Here is a 20,734-nt window from a genome sequence, read left to right on the forward strand (position 1 = left end):
TGTTGTCCGTGGGAGGAATATGGCCATTGACATGCCTGGTGAAAATACCAAAAAAATCAGCTCTTCAGTGTGGAAGTATTTCAACAGAAATGCGGACAACAGGTGTCAAGCCGTGTGTTGCCTTTGTCAAGCTGTAATAAGTAGGGGTAAGGACGTTAACCACCTCGGAACATCCTCCCTTATACGTCACCTGCAGCGCATTCATAATAAGTCAGTGACAAGTTCAAAAACTTTGGGCGACAGCGGAAGCAGTCCACTGACCAGTAAATGCCTTCCTCTTGTAACCAAGCTCGCGCAAACCACACCACCAACTCCCTCAGTGTCAATTTCCTCCTTACCCAGGAAAGCCAATAGTCCTGCAGGCCATGTCACTGGCAAGTCTGACGAGTCCTCTCCTGCCTGGGATTCCTCCGATGCATCCTTGAGTGTAACGCCTACTGCTGCTGGCGCTGCTGTTGTTGCTGCTGGGAGTCGATCGTCATCCCAGAGGGGAAGTCGGAAGACCACTTGTACTACTTCCAGTAAGCAATTGACTGTCCAACAGTCCTTTGCGAGGAAGATGAAATATCACAGCAGTCATCCTGTTGCAAAGCGGATAACTGAGGCCTTGACAACTATGTTGGTGTTAGACGTGCGTCCGGTATCCGCCGTTAGTTCACAGGGAACTAGACAATTTCTTGAGGTAGTGTGCCCCCGTTACCAAATACCATCTAGGTTCCACTTCTCTAGGCAGGCGATACCGAGAATGTACACGGACGTCAGAAAAAGACTCACCAGTGTCCTAAAAAATGCGGTTGTACCCAATGTCCACTTAACCACGGACATGTGGACAAGTGGAGCAGGGCAGACTCAGGACTACATGACTGTGACAGCCCACTGGGTAGATTTATTGCCTCCTGCTGCAAGAACAGCAGCGGCGGCACCAGTAGCAGCATCTCGCAAATGCCAACTCGTTCCTAGGCAGGCTACGCTTTGTATCACCGCTTTCCAGAATACGCACACAGCTGAAAACCTCTTACGGCAACTGAGGAAGATCATCGCAGAATGGCTTACCCCAATTGGACTCTCCTGGGGATTTGTGACATCGGACAACGCCAGCAATATTGTGCGTGCATTACATCTGGGCAAATTCCAGCACGTCCCATGTTTTGCACATACCTTGAATTTGGTGGTGCAGAATTATTTAAAAAACGACAGGGGCGTGCAAGAGATGCTGTCGGTAGCCAGACTAATTGCGGGCCACTTTCGGCGTACAGGCACCGCGTACAGAAGACTGGAGCACCACCAAAAAAACCTGAACCTGCCCTGCCATCATCTGAAGCAAGAGGTGGTAACGAGGTGGAATTCAACCCTCTATATGCTTCAGAGGATGGAGAAGCAGCAAAAGGCCATTCAAGCCTATACATCTGGCCACGATATAGGCAAAGGAGGTGGAATGCACCTGTCTCAAGCGCAGTGGAGAATGATTTCAACGTTGTGCAAGGTTCTGCTGCCCTTTGAACTTGCCACACGTGAAGTCAGTTCAGACACTGCCAGCCTGAGTCAGGTCATTCCCCTCATCAGGCTTTTGCAGAAGAAGCTGGAGGCATTGAAGGAGGAGCTAAAACAGAGCGATTCCGTTAGGCATGTGGGACTTGTGGATGGAGCCCTTCATTCGCTTAACCAGGATTCACGTGTGGTCAATCTGTTGAAATCAGAGCACTACATTTTGGCCACCGTGCTCGATCCTAGATTTAAAACCTACGTTGGATCTCTCTTTCCGGCAGACACAAGTCTGCAGGGGTTCAAAGAACTGCTGGTGAGAAAATTGTCAAGTCAAGCGTTCCGCGTTCCGCGACCTGTCAACATCTCCTCCTTCACATTCTCCCGCAACTGGGGGTGCGAGGAAAAGGCTACGAATTCCGAGCTCACCCGCTGGCGGTGATGCAGGGCAGTCTGGAGCGACTGCTGATGCTGACATCTGGTCCGGACTGAAGGACCTGCCAACGATTACTGACATGTCGTCTACTGTCACTGCATATGATTCTCTCACCATTGAAAGAATGGTGGAGGATTATATGAGTGACCGCATCCAAGTAGGCACGTCAGACAGTCCATACGTATACTGGCAGGAAAAAGAGGCAATTTGGAGGCCCTTGCACAAACTGGCTTTATTCTACCTAAGTTGCCCTCCCTCCAGTGTGTACTCCGAAAGAGTGTTTAGTGCAGCCGCTCACCTTGTCAGCAATCGGCGTACGAGGTTACTTCCAGAAAATGTGGAGAAGATGATGTTCATTAAAATGAATTATAATCAATTCCTCCATGGAGACATTCACCAGCAGCAATTTCCTCCAGAAAGTACACAGGGACCTGAGATGGTGGATTCCAGTGGGGACAAATTAATAATCTGTGAGGAGGGGGATGTACACAGTGAAAGGGGTGATGAATCGGACGATGATGATGATGAGGTGGACATCTTGCCTCTGTAGAGCCAGTTTGTGCAAGGAGAGATTGATTGCTTCTTTTTTGGTGGGGGCCCAAACCAACCAGTCATTTCAGTCACAGTCGTGTGGCAGACCCTGTCGCTGAAATGATGGGTTGGTTAAAGTGTGCATGTCCTGTTTATACAACATAAGGGTGGGTGGGAGGGCCCAAGGACAATTCCATCTTGCACCTCTTTTTTCTTTCATTTTTCTTTGCGTCATGTGCTGTTTGGGGAGTATTTTTTGGAAGGGCCATCCTGCCTGACACTGCAGTGCCACTCCTAGATGGGCCAGGTGTTTGTGTCGGCCACTAGGGTCGCTTAGCTTACTCACACAGCTACCTCATTGCGCCTCTTTTTTTTCTTCTTTGCGTCATGTGCTGTTTGGGGAGTATTTTTTGGAAGGGCCATCCTGCGTGACACTGCAGTGCCACTCCTAGATGGGCCAGGTGTTTGTGTCGGCCACTAGGGTCGCTTAGCTTACTCACACAGCTACCTCATTGCGCCTCTTTTTTTTCTTCTTTGCGTCATGTGCTGTTTGGGGAGTAGTTTTTGGAAGGGCCATCCTGCCTGACACTGCAGTGCCACTCCTAGATGGGCCAGGTGTTTGTGTCGGCCACTTGGGTCGCTTAGCTTAGCCATCCAGCGACCTCGGTGCAAATTTTAGGACTAAAAATAATATTGTGAGGTGTGAGGTGTTCAGAATAGACTGAAAATGAGTGAAAATTATGGTTATTGAGGTTAATAATACTATGGGATCAAAATGACCCCCAAATTCAATTATTTAAGCTGTTTTTAGGGTTTTTTGAAAAAAAACACCCGAATCCAAAACACACCCGAATCCGACAAAAAAAATTCGGTGAGGTTTTGCCAAAACGCGTTCGAACCCAAAACACGGCCGCGGAACCGAACCCAAAACCAAAACACAAAACCCGAAAAATTGCCGGTGCACATCACTAGGCAGAATGCGTCTCCAGACACAGTAGACAACTGCGTCTCAGCACACTGTACACAGTACCCAGACTGGCAACGCAGCCTTAAAAAAAATGTTTCTGTCCATTTTAAGCACCAGATTCCTCAGCCAGTTTAAAAAAGCGAGAAGACTAAGCGCCATTGAAGGGGCGGGGCTTCTCTATGAGAGGATCCAACAGCTTACCAGCGCCATTTTCCCTCTGCAGTAGACACAGACGCTGACAAGACGGGGACGCGCAGCTCCTCCGGTGTGACTCCAGATTACCTCAGCGGTACCAGGGGGTCATAGCAGGAGGGGAGCGACTATTAGTGTACTAAGTCCCCTATCAGTGTACTTCATCTGCAACCCGGCTAAGCTTGGCATTAGCGATAAGGGCACGGTGGGGGCTGGCTCCAAACAACTCTGTGTCTCCCTGAAAGGCTCTTTGTGGGTTAATTGTGCTTAACCTTTTCGTGTGTGTGTGTGTGTGTGCTGTCACATTTGCATTATGTCAGGCAAAGAGTGTGTTTCTTGTACAGCGGAGTGTTCCTCTTCACCAGGGGGCTCCCTGCTGGGTACTCAGGGTTCACAAGCTAGCGGGGCTGAACTGGAGTGGGTTAATTCTCTCAAAGGAATGATTTCCACTCTTTCTACAAAGCTATCCCACAATGAGAAAGAGACGCAATACTTAAAACAAACTGTGGATGAGTTTATGAACAGAGACTCAGGCCCCAAAAAAGTGTCTCAGTCCCCTCCCATTTGTCCGCAAAAGCAATCTCTAGCCCATATCCTGCAGTCTGACTCTGACGCTGATGGGTCAGACTTGGAGGAGGGCGAGGTAGACTTGGAGGGTGGTGGTGGGGGGGATGTGGCTCTGTCACAGGGAATACAGGCTCTTATAGAGGCTATCAGAGATGTTCTGCATATTTCTGTTAAGGTGTCAAAGGAGAGTGAGGAATCTTATTTTAATGTAAAGAAGAAGTCCTCAGTTCTTTTTCCTGTGTCAAAGGAATTGAATACCCTGTTTGAAGAACCATGGGTTAATCCTGATAAGAAGTTTCAGATCCCTAAAAGGTTGCTCTCATCTTTTCGTTTTCCTCTGGAGGATAGGAAAAAATGGGAAAATCCACCGATAGTGTACACATCAGTCTCTAGGATGTCACGTAATATTGTATTGCCTGTTCCTGGTGTAGCCTCCCTAAAAGGCACGGCTGATCATGAAATTGAGACTACACTCAAATCATTGTATACAGTTGCTGGGGTGGCCCAAAGACCCACTATTGCATGTGCGTGAATCACTAAAGCCATTGCGAAATGGTCATGTAACTTAATTGAGGGGTTAGATTCCTTATCTAGGGGGGATGTTGTCTTACTCCTGCAGCATATACAGAACTCTGCAAACTTTATGGTGGAAGCCATAAAGGAAATAGGCGTGCTTAACGCACGTACCACCTCTATGACAGTGTCGTCACGCAGGGGCTTGTGGCTATGCCAGTGGACTGCTGACGCGGACGCCATTACACATATGCTGCACATTATTAATGCCCTTATACACATAATGACACACAGTGCCCCTTACACATTTGCCGCACATTATTAATGCATTTATACACATGACACGCATATTGCCCCTTACACATATGCCAAATACTACTGCACAACCAACCCAATCACACACAGCACTCACACGGCCGCTAACACTGTGACCTCTGCCTCAGTATGGATACAGCTGTGTCCTCATACATCTTGCCTCAGTGTGCGCAATGCAGCAGGAGATGCCTGGCGTGAGTCAGCTGGCAGCTCTGCTAACGTCGGCCGCCGTTTTTGAATGAAAATGCATCTTATTTGAATTGCTTTGTGGCTAGGACACACAAGCAGCTTCTGCTGATTAAAATGATATGCGGCATGCCCATATTATGTTTGCGACTTTGGCTGTACCTGCATACGAAATGCTACGTTACAGTGATTTCCAGGAAAACACTGTAACGTAGCATTTCGTATGCAGATACAGCCGCTGTCACACATAGAATATAGGCATGTTGCATATAATTTTAAGCAGCAGAAGCTGCTTGTGCCCCTAGTCATACCAAATGCCCTGGGCATTTGCCTATGCCTAAGGCTGGCTCTGTGCGTAGCTGCGCACATTGGGGTCCCATAGCACAGTTAGTCGGGCCTCCCTCCCCCCCCCCCCCCCCGACCTAGACTGACTGACAGTCGGGGCCGGGGGATAGGTTTACTCAGAGATCCTCTCGCACTCCCCCGTCGACTAACTGCAGCGGGTGGGCACTCACCAATGGGGCGCCGTTTTCTGCGGTTTTAGTAATTAGCAGTGTGCCCATATCTGCTGCACTCCTGGCTGCCTCCATCTAGATGATGAGGTGGACGCAGAGAGGAGGAGTGGTGCCCGTGGTCCAGTGATGTCACTGCAGACTCGGCCATGCCTCCTCCCAGCGTTAGGACTCAGGAGAGGTGGAGCCAGCTGGGTGAGCAGCAGCACAGCCAGCGCATTTCAAAGGTAAAAAAAGCAGCCAGCGGGGCTCAGCAGCTAGGTGTAGGGGAAGGGCTGGGCTCCAGAGACGGCTCGGGCCCCATAGCAACTGCATCCCCTGCACCTATTGTAGCCAGTGGCGGATCTAGACTTAACTTTTAGGGGGGGCGGTTTAAGAATTATGACTCCTACCCTAATCATAGCTCCTCCTACTTAGAGATGCCCTTCCCATTCGCTTCTAAAATTTCCTATTGTTGCCATTACTAATAAAATTATGCCAGTTAGTGGAGAGAACCCTGCGCACTGGTGATACAGACTGGCGAATCACCATTCCTGCATAGCACACAGAATGAGCAGAACTTCACATTATACCACAAGGTATGAGCCGAAATTCACATTATAGCATACTGTATGAGCCGAAATTCACATTATAGCACACGGTATGAGCTAAAATTCACATTATACCACACAGAATTGTTACGCACACCAGTGCTAACAGGAGTATACCGGTGTATGAACAGAGAGGGATGCGAGGCAAAACGAACTCACAGACAGTATAACACAACATACACAGGAGGTGATGGAATAACTAATAAACACAAAATGAACGGGGAAGCCCAAAGGCTCAGGAATTGGGTGTCTCCCTAGTGTCAGGAATGCTCAGATGGAATAGAGCGGACAATGAAGCGAGATGTAGTGATTTAACATGTGGAGCACCCAAAATGATGTTGCTAAGAGCAACAGGAAAAACCCCAAAGGGTTACCAACGGGTGTGGGAATAAACTCCTTGGTCAGAGATAGAAATATAGACACAAGGAGAGTATCCACAATCCTAACCCCCACTTGCAGGGCACAGGTTCAGCTTACTGCCACTAAACTGACACCTGGACGCCCTGCACAGTGAGGGAGGATTAAGCAAGCAGGTCTGAGAATACAGCCGCAAACCTGCTGGGTTCACAGAATAGCAAAAGAACCCCAGCAGGTTAAACAACTGACTCCAGTCTTACTGCTAGGTCCGGATTGGCAGAATGAAGTACCGAATCCCAAGGCCTATTCGCAGTAAGCAACAAGTAAATACAAAGTCACACAGTACTAGCTAACTCTCTGGAACTGACTAACAAACAAAGATTCAGCAGCATTTGCCTAGCCTGAGAGGATGGTTTATATAGCAGGTGCTGTCCACGCCCCACTCAGACCTCACAGACTGTGAGCACAAAACCAGCGCCGGATTCCCTGCCGTGCACAGAGCCTGTAACCACTACACAGTAAAAACCCGGACCGGAGTATCAGCTGCGCTCAGGTTACTTCGCTAACACTTGCCTCCCGGTTGCCATGGCGACGTGGCAGTACAGAACCGGAGATCCTAACAGTACCCCCCCTCTGACGAGGGGTCTAAGAACCCCTACCACCGGGTTTATCGGGGAACTGCGAGAAGAAAGAGCGTATCAGTCTGGGGGCATGAAGATCACAACTGCGCACCCACGACCGCTCCTCCGGGCCATACCCCTTCCAGTGCACCAAAAATGACAGCCGACCCCGAACCATCTTGGAGTCAAGAACCCTTTCAACCACAAACTCCCTCTGACCCCGTATCAGAAGAGGAGAAGGTCTTCCACTGGAAGAAGGATTACTAACCGCCAGTTTTAAAAGGGAACAATGAAATGTTTTATTTATACCCAATGAACGGGGCAGATCCAACTGAAATGCCACCGGATTGATAACCCTGGTGATCTTATAAGGGCCGATGAACTGGGGGCCTAACTTATGAGATGGCTGTTTCAACTTTAAATTCTTGGTGGACAACCAGACGAAGTCTCCTAATTTAAAGCTGCAGGGTCTTCTCCGCTTATCAAAAACCCTTTTGGTCACTAATGACACAGACACAAGGGCTTTCTTAACTTTCCTCCAAAAACCCCTAAGGGCCGAAACCACAGAGGAACCACCAGGCGTGGAATCCAGGGGGTCAAAAGAATTGGCCTTAGGATGATGCCCATACACACAAAGGAAGGGAGAGATCCCTGTAGCAGAGTGAGCCGCGTTGTTATAGGCAAACTCCGTCATGGACAGATGAGCAACCCAGTCAGTATGACACTTGGAGACATAACACCTGAGGAACTGCTCCAAGGACTGGTTCACCCTCTCCGTCTGCCCATTAGACTTTGGATGGTAGCCTGACGACAAGCTCACAGAAATCTGGAGATCAGAACAAAATGCCCTCCAGAATTTGGCCACAAACTGGGATCCACGGTCAGAGACCACATCAAGTGGCAACCCGTGGAGGCGCACAACATGCTGCATAAATAACTCAGACAGGCGTCTGGCCGATGGCAACCCAACCAGTGGAACGAAATGCGCCATCTTCGAAAACCTGTCAACGACAACCCAAATGGCTGTCATCCCCGAGGATTTGGGCAAGTCCACCACAAAATCCATGGAAATGTGGGTCCATGGCTTAGATGGAATAGAGAGTGGATGTAATGGGCCGACAGGAACCCCTCTAGGAGTTTTATTTCGGGCACAAACGTCACATGCCCGAACCCACTGATCCACATCCCTAGCCACCGAGGGCCACCACACCGCCCTAGACAGCAACTCCCGAGTTCTGGCAATACCCGGATGCCCTGCCGACCTCTTGGCATGGAATTCCAGGAACACTCGCTGTCTTAACCTAGGAGGCACAAACAAGAGACCTACCGGAAGGTCTGGTGGAGCCTGCTCCTGTGCTCTAAGGACTAATGACAAGAGGTCCTGGGTAATGCCCACTTTAATACATAATGGGGACACAATGGGCAATGGCTCCTCGGTGGTCTCTAGGACTGGAGCAAAACTCCGCGAGAGCGCATCAGCCTTGATGTTTTTTGACCCAGGGCGATATGTTATCAAAAAATTAAAGCGAGCAAAAAACAAAGCCCATCGTGCTTGCCTGGCATTGAGCCGCTTCGCTGACTCTAAATATGCCAGATTCTTATGGTCGGTTAGAATTGAGACCACAAACTTAGCCCCCTCAAGCCAGTGTCTCCACTCCCCGAGTGCATCCTTTATAGCCAACAATTCCCGGTTACCCACATCATAATTCATCTCGGCAGACCAAAATTTACGGGAAAAGTAAGCACAGGGATGAAGGCAATTATCAGACACCCCCATCTGAGAGAGCACTGCCCCAATACCTATCTCAGAGGCATCCACTTCTACCACAAAAGGACGCTCTGGAACTGGGTGTCGCAGCACCTTGGCCGAGACAAATGCCCTTTTGAGACGGGCAAAGGCCGCTTTGGCCTCACAAGACCAGTGAGCAACATCCGCCCCTTTCTTAGTGAGTGCCACCAAGGGGGCCACTGTAGACGAAAATCCAGCGATGAACCGTCTATAAAAATTCGCAAAAACCAGAAAATGCTGAAGCGCCTTCAAACTAGTGGGCTGCACCCAATCCAGGACTGCCTGTACCTTAGAACCCTCCATTTGGAAACCTTCTGAGGAGATAATATACCCTAGAAATGCGATTTGCTGGACTTCAAATTCGCACTTCTCCAGCTTCGCCCCAAGCTGGTGGTCTCTGAGTTTCTGGAGGACTAAGCGTACATGCTTCCGATGTTCCTCCAGGGAATGGGAGAAGATTAGGATGTCATCTAGATAAACAACTAAAAATCTATCCAAATATTCCCTGAGCACATCGTTCATGAATTCCTGGAAGACTGCCGGGGCATTAGAGAGCCCAAAAGGCATCACCAAATATTCATAATGCCCTGAGTGGGTATTAAAGGCAGTCTTCAATTCATCCCCCTCTCTTATTCGGATTAGATTGTAAGCACCGCGTAGGTCAATCTTAGAAAAAATGGTGGCAGTACGAAGCTGGTCAAACAAAACCGAAATGAGAGGCAGTGGGTACGAGTTTTTAATCGTGATACGGTTCAATTCCCTGAAGTCGATGCAGGGTCGCAACGAACCGTCCTTTTTACTCACGAAGAAGAACCCCTGGGGACTGCGAGGGTCTGATAAATCCCTTAGCCAAGTTCTCCTGAATGTACTCTGCCATAGCCTGAGTCTCAGGACGTGACAGGGAGTACAACCTGCTCTTGGGAAGCTTAGCATCCGGCAACAAATCAATGGCACAGTCATAGGGGCAATGGGGAGGTAGTACCTCCGCAACTTTTTTGGAGAACACATCCGCAAAATCTGCATAACATACTGGCAATCCTGGCAAACTTAGCTGCGAGAGCCTGACTGGAAGGCTCAAGCAACTCCTAAAACAATCACTACCCCAACTAAGAATCTCCCCAGAGACCCAGTTAAATTGAGGGTTATGGGCCCTTAACCAGGGTAACCCCAAAACCAATGGGGCAAAAGAACAGACAGTCACATAGAAAGACAATTTTTCAGAGTGTGTGGCTCCAATAAACAAAGGAATTTGGCTGGTGCAGGAGGTAATTTTACCCTGGGACAATGGTTCCCCGTTTAACCCACAGATCTCAATCTCTGATGCCAAAGGTACTGAGGGAACAGAGTGTTCCAGGGCGAATTGACGGTCCATGAAAACCCCATCGGCCCCACTGTCAACAAAGGCCTCAGTCTTGACAGTTTGACCGAGGATCTCCAAAGTCACCGGAATGAGAAAAGTCTTTTTGGGAAAATCTGACTTCTGGCCTGACAGGATATTTCCCATCACCCTCAGGCCCTGAAGTTTTCCTGCTTTTCTGGGCATGATACTACGACATGACCTTTATTCCCACAGTACAAACACAAACCCTGCTGTCTCCTCCGCGTCTTCTCACACGAGGAGAGGCGGGTAGCCCCAATCTGTATAGGCTCCTCGGAAAGAGTCTGAGGTTCCCTTGGGAAAAAAGGAAACTGCGGTCTCCCTTTCAAGCCTACGCTCTCTCAGCCGTCTATCCACCCGGATGGATAACTGCATGAGCTGATCTAAGCTATCAGGCGAGGGATATTGTACCAGTTGGTCCTTTATCTGGTCAGAAAGGCCCCTTCGGTACTGGTTTCTCAGGGCTGGGTCATTTCACTGGGTATCATGAGCCAACCTCCGAAACTCCGTACTATAAACCTCAGCTGGCCGTCGCCCTTGCTTTAGGACCGTAATCTGAGCCTCGGCTGAAGCCATCTTGTCAGGGTCATCATACAAAATGCCCAGTGCCGTAAAAAAAGCATCAACACTTTTAAGCGACGGCCAGTCAGGCTGCAACCCATATGCCCAGACCTGTGGGTCTCCTTGTAGCAAGGAAATCACCATGCCCACCCGCTGAATCTCCGACCCAGAAGACTGGGGCCTAAGCCTGAAATATAGCTTACAGCTCTCCTTGAAACAAAAGAACTGCGAGCAATCTCCAGAAAAACAATCCGGGAGATTTACTTTCGGCTCCTTAACCCCTAAACTTGCCGCTGCTGCTGCGGGAGCTCCGCTAGCGGCCTGCGGGGTGTTCATTTTAATGGACATCTCATTAAATTGTCGAGTCAGGACCTGCACCTGATCGACCACCTGTTGCAAAGTATTTTGAGGGGTATGCTCCATATTCCCACAAAATTTCAACAGGAGTAGTGCTGCTGAATATGTTATGCACACCAGTGCTAACAGGAGTATACCGGTGTATGAACAGAGAGGGATGCGAGGCAAAACGAACTCACAGACAGTATAACACAACATACACAGGAGGTGATGGAATAACTAATAAACACAAAATGAACGGGGAAGCCCAAAGGCTCAGGAATTGGGTGTCTCCCTAGTGTCAGGAATGCTCAGATGGAATAGAGCGGACAATGAAGCGAGATGTAGTGATTTAACATGTGGAGCACCCAAAATGATGTTGCTAAGAGCAACAGGAAAAACCCCAAAGGGTTACCAACGGGTGTGGGAATAAACTCCTTGGTCAGAGATAGAAATATAGACACAAGGAGAGTATCCACAATCCTAACCCCCACTTGCAGGGCACAGGTTCAGCTTACTGCCACTAAACTGACACCTGGACGCCCTGCACAGTGAGGGAGGATTAAGCAAGCAGGTCTGAGAGTACAGCCGCAAACCTGCTGGGTTCACAGAATAGCAAAAGAACCCCAGCAGGTCAAACAACTGACTCCAGTCTTACTGCTAGGTCCGGATTGGCAGAATGAAGTACCGAATCCCAAGGCCTATTCGCAGTAAGCAACAAGTAAATACAAAGTCACACAGTACTAGCTAACTCTCTGGAACTGACTAACAAACAAAGATTCAGCAGCATTTGCCTAGCCTGAGAGGATGGTTTATATAGAAGGTGCTGTCCACGCCCCACTCAGACCTCACAGACTGTGAGCACAAAACCAGCGCCGTGCACAGAGCCTGTAACCACTACACAGTAAAAACCCGGACCGGAGTATCAGCTGCGCTCAGGTTACTTCGCTAACACTTGCCTCCCGGTTGCCATGGCGACGTGGCAGTACAGAACCGGAGATCCTAACAAGAATGAACTGAAATTCACATTATAGCACACAGAATGAGCCGAAATTCACATTTTAGCACACAAAATGAGCCGAAATTCACATTATAGCTCACAAAATGAACCGAAATTCACATTATAGCACACAGAATGAGCCGAAATTCTCATTATAGCACACAAATTGAGCCGAAATTCTCATTATAGCACACAAAATGAGCCGAAATTCACATTATAGCACACAAAATGAGCCAAAATTCACATTATAGCAATTTACATTATAGCACATAGAATGAGCCGAAATTCACATCAGATCCACAAATGGCACCCGCGGTGCCAGATACACAGATGCCCCCCCGGTGCCAGATACACATGACCCCAGTGGTGCCAGATACACATGACCCCAGTGGTGCCAGATACACATAACCCCAGTGGTGCCAGATACACATGATCCCAGTGGTGCCAGATACACATGACCCCAGTGGTGCCAGATTCACATGACCCCAGCGGTGCCAGATACATATGCCCCCAGTGGTGCCAGATACACAAATGCCCCCAGTGGTGCCAGATACACAAATGCCCCCAGCGGTGCCAGAATACAAATGCTCCCAGCGGTGCCAGAATACAAATGCTCCCAGCGGTGCCAGAATACAAATGCCCCCAGCGGTGCCAGAATACAAATGCCCCCAGCGGTGCCAGATACACAAATGCCCCCAGTGGTGCCAGATACAAATGCTCCCAGTGGTGCTAGAATACAAATGCCCCCAGTGGTGCCAGAATACAAATGCCCCTAGTGGTGCCAGAATACAAATGCCCCCAGTGGTGCAAGATACAAATGCCCGCAGTGGTGCCAGATATATATTCCCCCAGCGGTGCTTACCCTCCTGCTGCCAGTGCCACTGCCGCCGATTCCCGTCTCTGATGCTGAGGGGGAGCGAGCGCACCGCGTGTCTCTTCTGCGCCTCCCCTCACTGAGTCCATGCCTCTGGCGGCCATTTGAAATATAGCGCCGGCTTGTGAGCCAATCAAAGCTCACGGGCCCGGCAGCCAATTAAGAACCGGTCCGTGAGCTCTGTTTGACTGACAGCCACAGACATTTAAAATGACTGCCGGAGACGGGGACACAGTGGGCAGGAGAGGCGCGCGCAGCGCTCTCCCTTCAGCATCAAGGAGACGGGAATCGGCGGCAGCAGCAGGTGTGTGTGCGGGGGGGATGCCTGTGCACACCAGGCACCCCCCGTGCGCATGCCTACACTGTCACTCTTCGTCTCCCCTTCCCCCGCCGTGCTGCACAGTTCTTCAGTCCGGCACCGTGGCGGGACCCGGCCATCCATCCCGGTGCAGGTATGTGTAGGGGGGGGCGTTCGCCCTAATCGCCCCCACTAAATCCGCCACTGATTGTAGCTGCGCCCATTCTTATTTATCCTTCTCTCAAAGTATGTCCGTCTACTCGGGCACAGTTTTCTAGACTGAGTCTGGTAGGAGGTGCATAGAGGAAGGAGCCAGCCCACACTATCAAATTCTTAAAGTGCCCATGGCTCCTAGTGGACCCGTCTATACCCCATGGTACTAAATGGACCCCAGTATCCTCTACGGACTACGAGAAAAGGATTTACCGGTAGGCAATTAGAATCCTATTTTTCCTCACAAAATGATGCAACTCTGGATTATCACCATTTCACCCTAATCGGTACTGCACCAGCTGTATATATGATATTTATGCCCATAATGTTACCAACACTTATTGAAAGATACAATCAAAGACTTATTGGACATTTAAAAAGAAAAAGCAATGTGACACACTTTTTTTCTCTTGCCAGGTTATTGTCTTCGATAACATGTTCTCCCAAATGTGAGCGTAAAACAGAGACGTTAATAGCCCTGGATACTGATGAGAAAGGAGAGAAGAATGGGAAGAAAGTCTGCTTCAACATTGCTGGAGATGAGCAGGAAGACTCGGGTCATGATACCATTAGTAATAGGGATTCTTATAGGTGAGTTTACAGTTGTAACTTGTTTCTAAATTGTAATACCAGGTACTCTCATATAAAATGCTGTAGCTCTAAGGGACTGGAGACAGATAAAAGAGGATTTTAATTTAAGCTAAAAAATTTTTTAAAAAGATGTCTACATTTTTGTTTTACTTTTTTATTATTATTATTATTATTATTATCCTTTATATGGCGCCACAAGGGTTCCGCAGCGCCCAATTACAGAGTACATATGCACATAATCAAAACAGGAAAACAGTGACTTACAGTTGAAGACAATATAGGACAAGTACAGGGTAACTAAGCATAACTACACCAGTGGGTGGTCTTCAGTATGCCGACTATTGGGATCCCGGCGCACAGTATACCGGCGCCGGAATCCCGACAGCCAGCATACAGACAGACTTTCTCCCTTGTGGGGGTCCATGACCCCCCTGGAGGGAGAATAAATAGCGTGGCGTGCGTAGCGCGCCACCGTGCCCAGAGCATGGCGAGCGCAGCGAGTCCGCAAGGGGCTCATTTGCGCTCGCCACGTTGTCGGTATGCCGGCGGTTGGGCTCCCGGCGCCGGTATGCTGGTCACCGGGAGCCCGGCCGCCGGCACACCATACTACACCCACACCAGTAAATGACAGAGATAAGGTCCAGGTGGCCAAAAAATGAGTGATTTGGGCAGTTGAAGATTATTAAATTAAGAAAAGTATAAGCACATGAGGGAAGAGGGCCCTACTCGTGAGAGCTTACATTCTAAGGGTAGGGGTAGACAGACGGGTGACACAGATGGGTTACATAGAGAGCGTGGAACAGAGGGTTAGGATGAGATTTGGCTGGGTTTGGTAAAGAAATGGGTCTTAAGAGCCCGTTTGAAGTTTTGTAGAGAGGTGGAGAGTCTGAGGGGGAGAGGTAAAGAATTCCAGAGGAAGGAAGCAGCACGTGAAAAATCTTGAAGATAGGAGTGGGAGGAAGTAATCAGAAGACAGGAGAGTCGGCGTGCATTAGCAGAGCAAAGAGGAGAGGTGGGAGAGTAAAGGGAGATAAGGTCAGAGATGTAAATGGGAGAGGAGTGGGTGAGTGCTTTGTAAGTGAGTGTGAGAAGTTTGAATTGGATTCTGAAAGGGAAGGGAAGCCAGTGCAGGGCTTGTAGGAGAGGGGAGGTGGACGTAGTGCGTTTGGTGAGGAAGATGAGCCGGGCAGCAGCATTGAGAATAGATTGGAGTGGAGAGAGGTAATTGTCAGGGAGGCCAGTTAGGAGGAGATTACAGTAGTCCAGCCTGATAATAATCAGTGAGTGAATAATGATCTTGGTGGCATCCTGGGTGAGAAAAGGTCTGATCCTGGAAATGTTTTTGAGATGAAAATGACGGGTTTGTGAGAGGTGCTGAATGTGTGGTTTGAAGGAGAGGGAGGAGTCAAGGATTACACCAAGACAGCGTACTTGGGGGCTAGAGGAGATAGTCGTGCCATCAATGGATAATGAGATTGTGGGAGGTGAGGTTGTGCGGGAGGGTGGGAAGATGATCAGCTCAGTCTTAGACATGTTGAGTTTAAGAAAGTGCTGGGACATCCAGGAAGAGATAGCAGAAAGACAGTTAGAGGTACGAATGAGGAGAGCCGTGGAGAGATCAGGGGAGGAGAGGTATATTTGAGTGTCATCAGCATAGAGGTGATACTGGAAGTTAAAAGAACTAATGAGTTCAACTAAAGATAACGTATAGAGAGAGAAAAGGAGAGGACCAAGAACAGAACCTTGGGGGACACCAACAGTTAGTGGAAGTGGGGGCGTCGTAGCATCATGAGAGGAGACAGAGAAGGAACGATCAGAGAGGTAGGAGGACAGCCAGGAGAGGGCAGTATCGCGTACACCAAGAGAGTGAAGGATTTGCAGAAGGAGAGGGTGGTCCACAGTGTCAAAAGCAGCAGAGAGGTCAAGAAGAATAAGCATAGAGTAGTGGCCCTTAGATTTGGCTGCATGGAGGTCATTGCAGACTTTTGTGAGGGCAGTTTCAGTGGAGTGGAGAGAACGGAAACCAGACTGGAATGGGTCAAGCAGTGAGTGAGAGGAAAGAAAGGCAGTGAGGCGATTATAGACAACATGCTCAAGAAGTTTGGAGGCAAAGGGGAGGAGAGAGATGGGTCGATAGTTGGAGAGAGTGTTAGGATCAAGGGTAGGTTTTTTAAGAATAGTGGAGACAAGAGCATGCTTGAAGGCAGAGGGGACAGTGCCTGATGAGAGGGAGAGATTGAGAAGGTGGGCAAGATGGGAACAGGCAGAAGGAGAGAGGTAGCGGAGGAGGTGGGAGGGGATAGGGTCGAGTGGGGAGGTTGTGGGGGGGGAGGAATGTATGAGGGCCATGACTTCCTTGCCAGATACATGGGAGAAAGATGTCAGAGTTGGTAGGAGGGAAGGGGAGGGGTGGCTAGGGATGGGTGGTGGCTGGTTGCTGGTCTGGTGGGATGTGATGTTCTGACATATGGAGTCAATCTTGGATGTGAAATAAGTGGCAAAGTCAAGATCAGACAATGAGGAAGGGAGAGGAGGTGGTGGTGGGCAGAGGAGGGAGTTAACAGTGGCAAAGAGGCACCGGGGGTTGGAAGACTGCGTAGAGATGAGGATTTTGAAGTATGATTGTTTAGCGAGGGAAAGGGCAGCACTGAAGGATGAGAACATGAATCTGAAATGGAGGAAGTCTGCTTTAGAGCGTGATTTCCTCCAGTGTCGCTCTGCAGTACGTGAGCATTTTTGTAGATATCTGGTGCATTTGGTGTGCCAGGGTTGAGGTGTTGATCTGCGAGGGTGAATAGTGGTTGGCGGAGCAACAGAGTCAAGGGCAGAAGTAAGAGATGCATTGTATATGGATGTGGCTTGTTCAGGGCATGTAAGAGAGAGAAGAGGAGAGAGAAGGGAGTCAAACAGGGAGGATAGGGATGAGGTGTCAATAGCCTCAATGTTACGCTTAGTGATGGTAGCCTTAGGAGGAAGAGATGGGGAAGCAGAGATAGATAAGTTGAAAGAGAGCAATTGGTGGTCAGAGAGGGGAAAAGGGGAATTGGAGAAATCAGAAATATCACAGCGGTGAGTGAAAACCAGATCCAGTGAGCTCCCGTTCACATGGGAGGGTGAGGTGGTCCACTGGGAGAGACCAAGTGAAGAGGTGAGGTTAAGGAGTTTAGAGGCAGGTGGTTTTGTGGGGTTATCGATAGGGATGTTGAAATCACCTAGGATAGTGGAGGGAATGTCAGAAGAGAGGAAGTGAGGTAGCCAGGAAGCAAAGTTGTCGAGGAATTTGGAGGAAATGCCAGGTGGACGGTAAATGACAGCAACTCAAGATTAGTAGGTTGGTAGAGGCGTATCGCATGGACCTCAAATGTAGAGAATGTACTGTAAGAGATGGTTCTGGAGGTATAACTTGGTATGTGTAGCTTGAGGGTAAAAGGATCCCAACACCACCCCCATGGCGACCCGGGTCGAGGTGTGTGTGAAAATGTGAGTCCCCCAGCAGAGAGAAAAGCAGGAGAAGCAGTGTCATAGGGAGTAATCCAGGTTTCTGTAATGGCCAGGAGGTGTAGGGAGTTGGAAATGAAAAGGTCGTGAGTGGGGGCCAGTTTGTTGCAAACAGATCTGGCATTCCAGAGTGCACAGGATAGTTTGTGGGAGAGATGTGAATGAGATTATCAGGATTGCTGTAGCGTTGACGTAAGATTAATGTGGAAGGAAGGGATATAGAGGGTGTAATGATGGTGCTGGGTCCTTGGCTAGGAAGGGAGACTGCAGGAGTGAGGCAGGGAGGGAGTGCAGTATGATACTGGTGGAGGAGAGGTGAGGTGACAGGGAGAGGAGGGAGAGAGCAGGGTTGAGAGGTGGGGTATAAATGGTGTGAAGGGGCAGAACTGAATTGCAATGGGGAAACAGAAGAGGAGGGGAAGGGAGGCAGACAGAGGAGAGGAGAGAGGATGAGATCTAGGAGACTGGGAGAGAGGGATAGAGGTGGTAGCAGGGGACAGAAAAAAGGAATAGGAAGACAAGGATTAATGGGGGATGTTGCCAGCCTGGCCATAGTGTGGATGGGGTAAATAGTGGTAGCAAAATGAGAATAGGAGGAGGAGTGGTGGCTGAATAAGAGAGCAGTGAAGTTTGCAGAAATAAATAATATTTTCACGTATTTAAAATGTCGGTAGTATCTACAGGTTAACAGTAAGTCAAATATTTGCTGATGTTAGATGGAAAATGACAGTGTTGGCAAACCACAAGTCAGTGTTACTTCATTAATGATGTTTCTCAATGAAACATTTGTTTTCCAGGTATTTGCTAGAGATGAGCGCCTGAAATTTTTCGGGTTTTGTGTTTTGGTTTTGGGTTCGGTTCCGCGGCCGTGTTTTGGGTTCGAACGCGTTTTGGCAAAACCTCACCGAATTATTTTTGTCGGATTCGGGTGTGTTTTGGATTCGGGTGTTTTTTTCCAAAAACACTAAAAAACAGCTTAAATCATAGAATTTGGGGGTCATTTTGATCCCAAAGTATTATTAACCTCAAAAACCATAATTTACACTCATTTTCAGTCTATTCTGAATACCTCACACCTCACAATATTATTTTTAGTCCTAAAATTTGCACCGAGGTCGCTGTGTGAGTAAGATAAGCGACCCTAGTGGCCGACACAAACACCGGGCCCATCTAGGAGTGGCACTGCAGTGTCACGCAGGATGTCCCTTCCAAAAAACCCTCCCCAAACAGCACATGACGCAAAGAAAAAAAGAGGCGCAATGAGGTAGCTGTGTGAGTAAGATTAGCGACCCTAGTGGCCGACACAAACACCGGGCCCATCTAGGAGTGGCACTGCAGTGTCACGCAGGATGGCCCTTCCAAAAAACCCTCCCCAAACAGCACATGACGCAAAGAAAAAAAGAGGCGCAATGAGGTAGCTGACTGTGTGAGTAAGATTAGCGACCCTAGTGGCCGACACAAACACCGGGCACATCTAGGAGTGGCACTGCAGTGTCACGCAGGATGTCCCTTCCAAAAAACCCTCCCCAAACAGCACATGACGCAAAGAAAAAAAGAGGCGCAATGAGGTAGCTGTGTGAGTAAGATTAGCGACCCTAGTGGCCGACACAAACACCGGGCCCATCTAGGAGTGGCACTGCAGTGTCACGCAGGATGTCCCTTCCAAAAAACCCTCCCCAATCAGCACATGATGCAAAGAAAAAGAAAAGAAAAAAGAGGTGCAAGATGGAATTATCCTTGGGCCCTCCCACCCACCCTTATGTTGTATAAACAAAACAGGACATGCACACTTTAACCAACCCATCATTTCAGTGACAGGGTCTGCCACACGACTGTGACTGATATGACGGGTTGGTTTGGACCCCCCCCAAAAAAGAAGCAATTAATCTCTCCTTGCACAAACTGGCTCTACAGAGGCAAGATGTCCACCTCATCTTCACCCTCCGATATATCACCGTGTACATCCCCCTCCTCACAGATTATCAATTCGTCCCCACTGGAATCCACCATCTCAGCTCCCTGTGTACTTTGTGGAGGCAATTGCTGCTGGTCAATGTCTCCGCGGAGGAATTGATTATAATTCATTTTAATGAACATCATCTTCTCCACATTTTCTGGATGTAACCTCGTACGCCGATTGCTGACAAGGTGAGCGGCGGCACTAAACACTCTTTCGGAGTACACACTTGTGGGAGGGCAACTTAGGTAGAATAAAGCCAGTTTGTGCAAGGGCCTCCAAATTGCCTCTTTTTCCTGCCAGTATAAGTACGGACTGTGTGACGTGCCTACTTGGATGCGGTCACTCATATAATCCTCCACCATTCTATCAATGTTGAGAGAATCATATGCAGTGACAGTAGACGACATGTCCGTAATCGTTGTCAGGTCCTTCAGTCCGGACCAGATGTCAGCATCAGCAGTCGCTCCAGACTGCCCTGCATCACCGCCAGCGGGTGGGCTCGGAATTCTGAGCCTTTTCCTCGCACCCCCAGTTGCGGGAGAATGTGAAGGAGGAGATGTTGACAGGTCGCGTTCCGCTTGACTTGACAATTTTGTCACCAGCAGGTCTTTCAACCCCAGCAGACCTGTGTCTGCCGGAAAGAGAGATCCAAGGTAGGCTTTAAATCTAGGATCGAGCACGGTGGCCAAAATGTAGTGCTCTGATTTCAACAGATTGACCACCCGTGAATCCTTGTTAAGCGAATTAAGGGCTGCATCCACAAGTCCCACATGCCTAGCGGAATCGCTCCGTGTTAGCTCCTTCTTCAATGCCTCCAGCTTCTTCTGCAAAAGCCTGATGAGGGGAATGACCTGACTCAGGCTGGCAGTGTCTGAACTGACTTCACGTGTGGCAAGTTCAAAGGGCATCAGAACCTTGCACAACGTTGAAATCATTCTCCACTGCACTTGAGACAGGTGCATTCCATC

General features: G+C 49.0%; 1 protein-coding gene across 3 annotated transcripts in view; it reads left to right on the top strand.

The window, feature by feature from the left end:
• Positions 1 to 20,734, top strand: part of PREX2 (phosphatidylinositol-3,4,5-trisphosphate dependent Rac exchange factor 2) — an 867,640-nt gene that overhangs the window by 403,709 nt on the left and 443,197 nt on the right. For all 3 annotated transcript variants that reach the window (XM_063923872.1, XM_063923873.1, XM_063923874.1), the window contains one exon: positions 14,135 to 14,308. In XM_063923872.1, coding sequence (XP_063779942.1) covers positions 14,135 to 14,308 — 174 coding nt within the window. The remainder of the gene's footprint in view (positions 1 to 14,134; positions 14,309 to 20,734) is intronic.

The sequence above is a fragment of the Pseudophryne corroboree genome, chromosome 5 (assembly GCF_028390025.1).
Source record: "Pseudophryne corroboree isolate aPseCor3 chromosome 5, aPseCor3.hap2, whole genome shotgun sequence".
NCBI lineage: Eukaryota > Metazoa > Chordata > Amphibia > Anura > Myobatrachidae > Pseudophryne > Pseudophryne corroboree.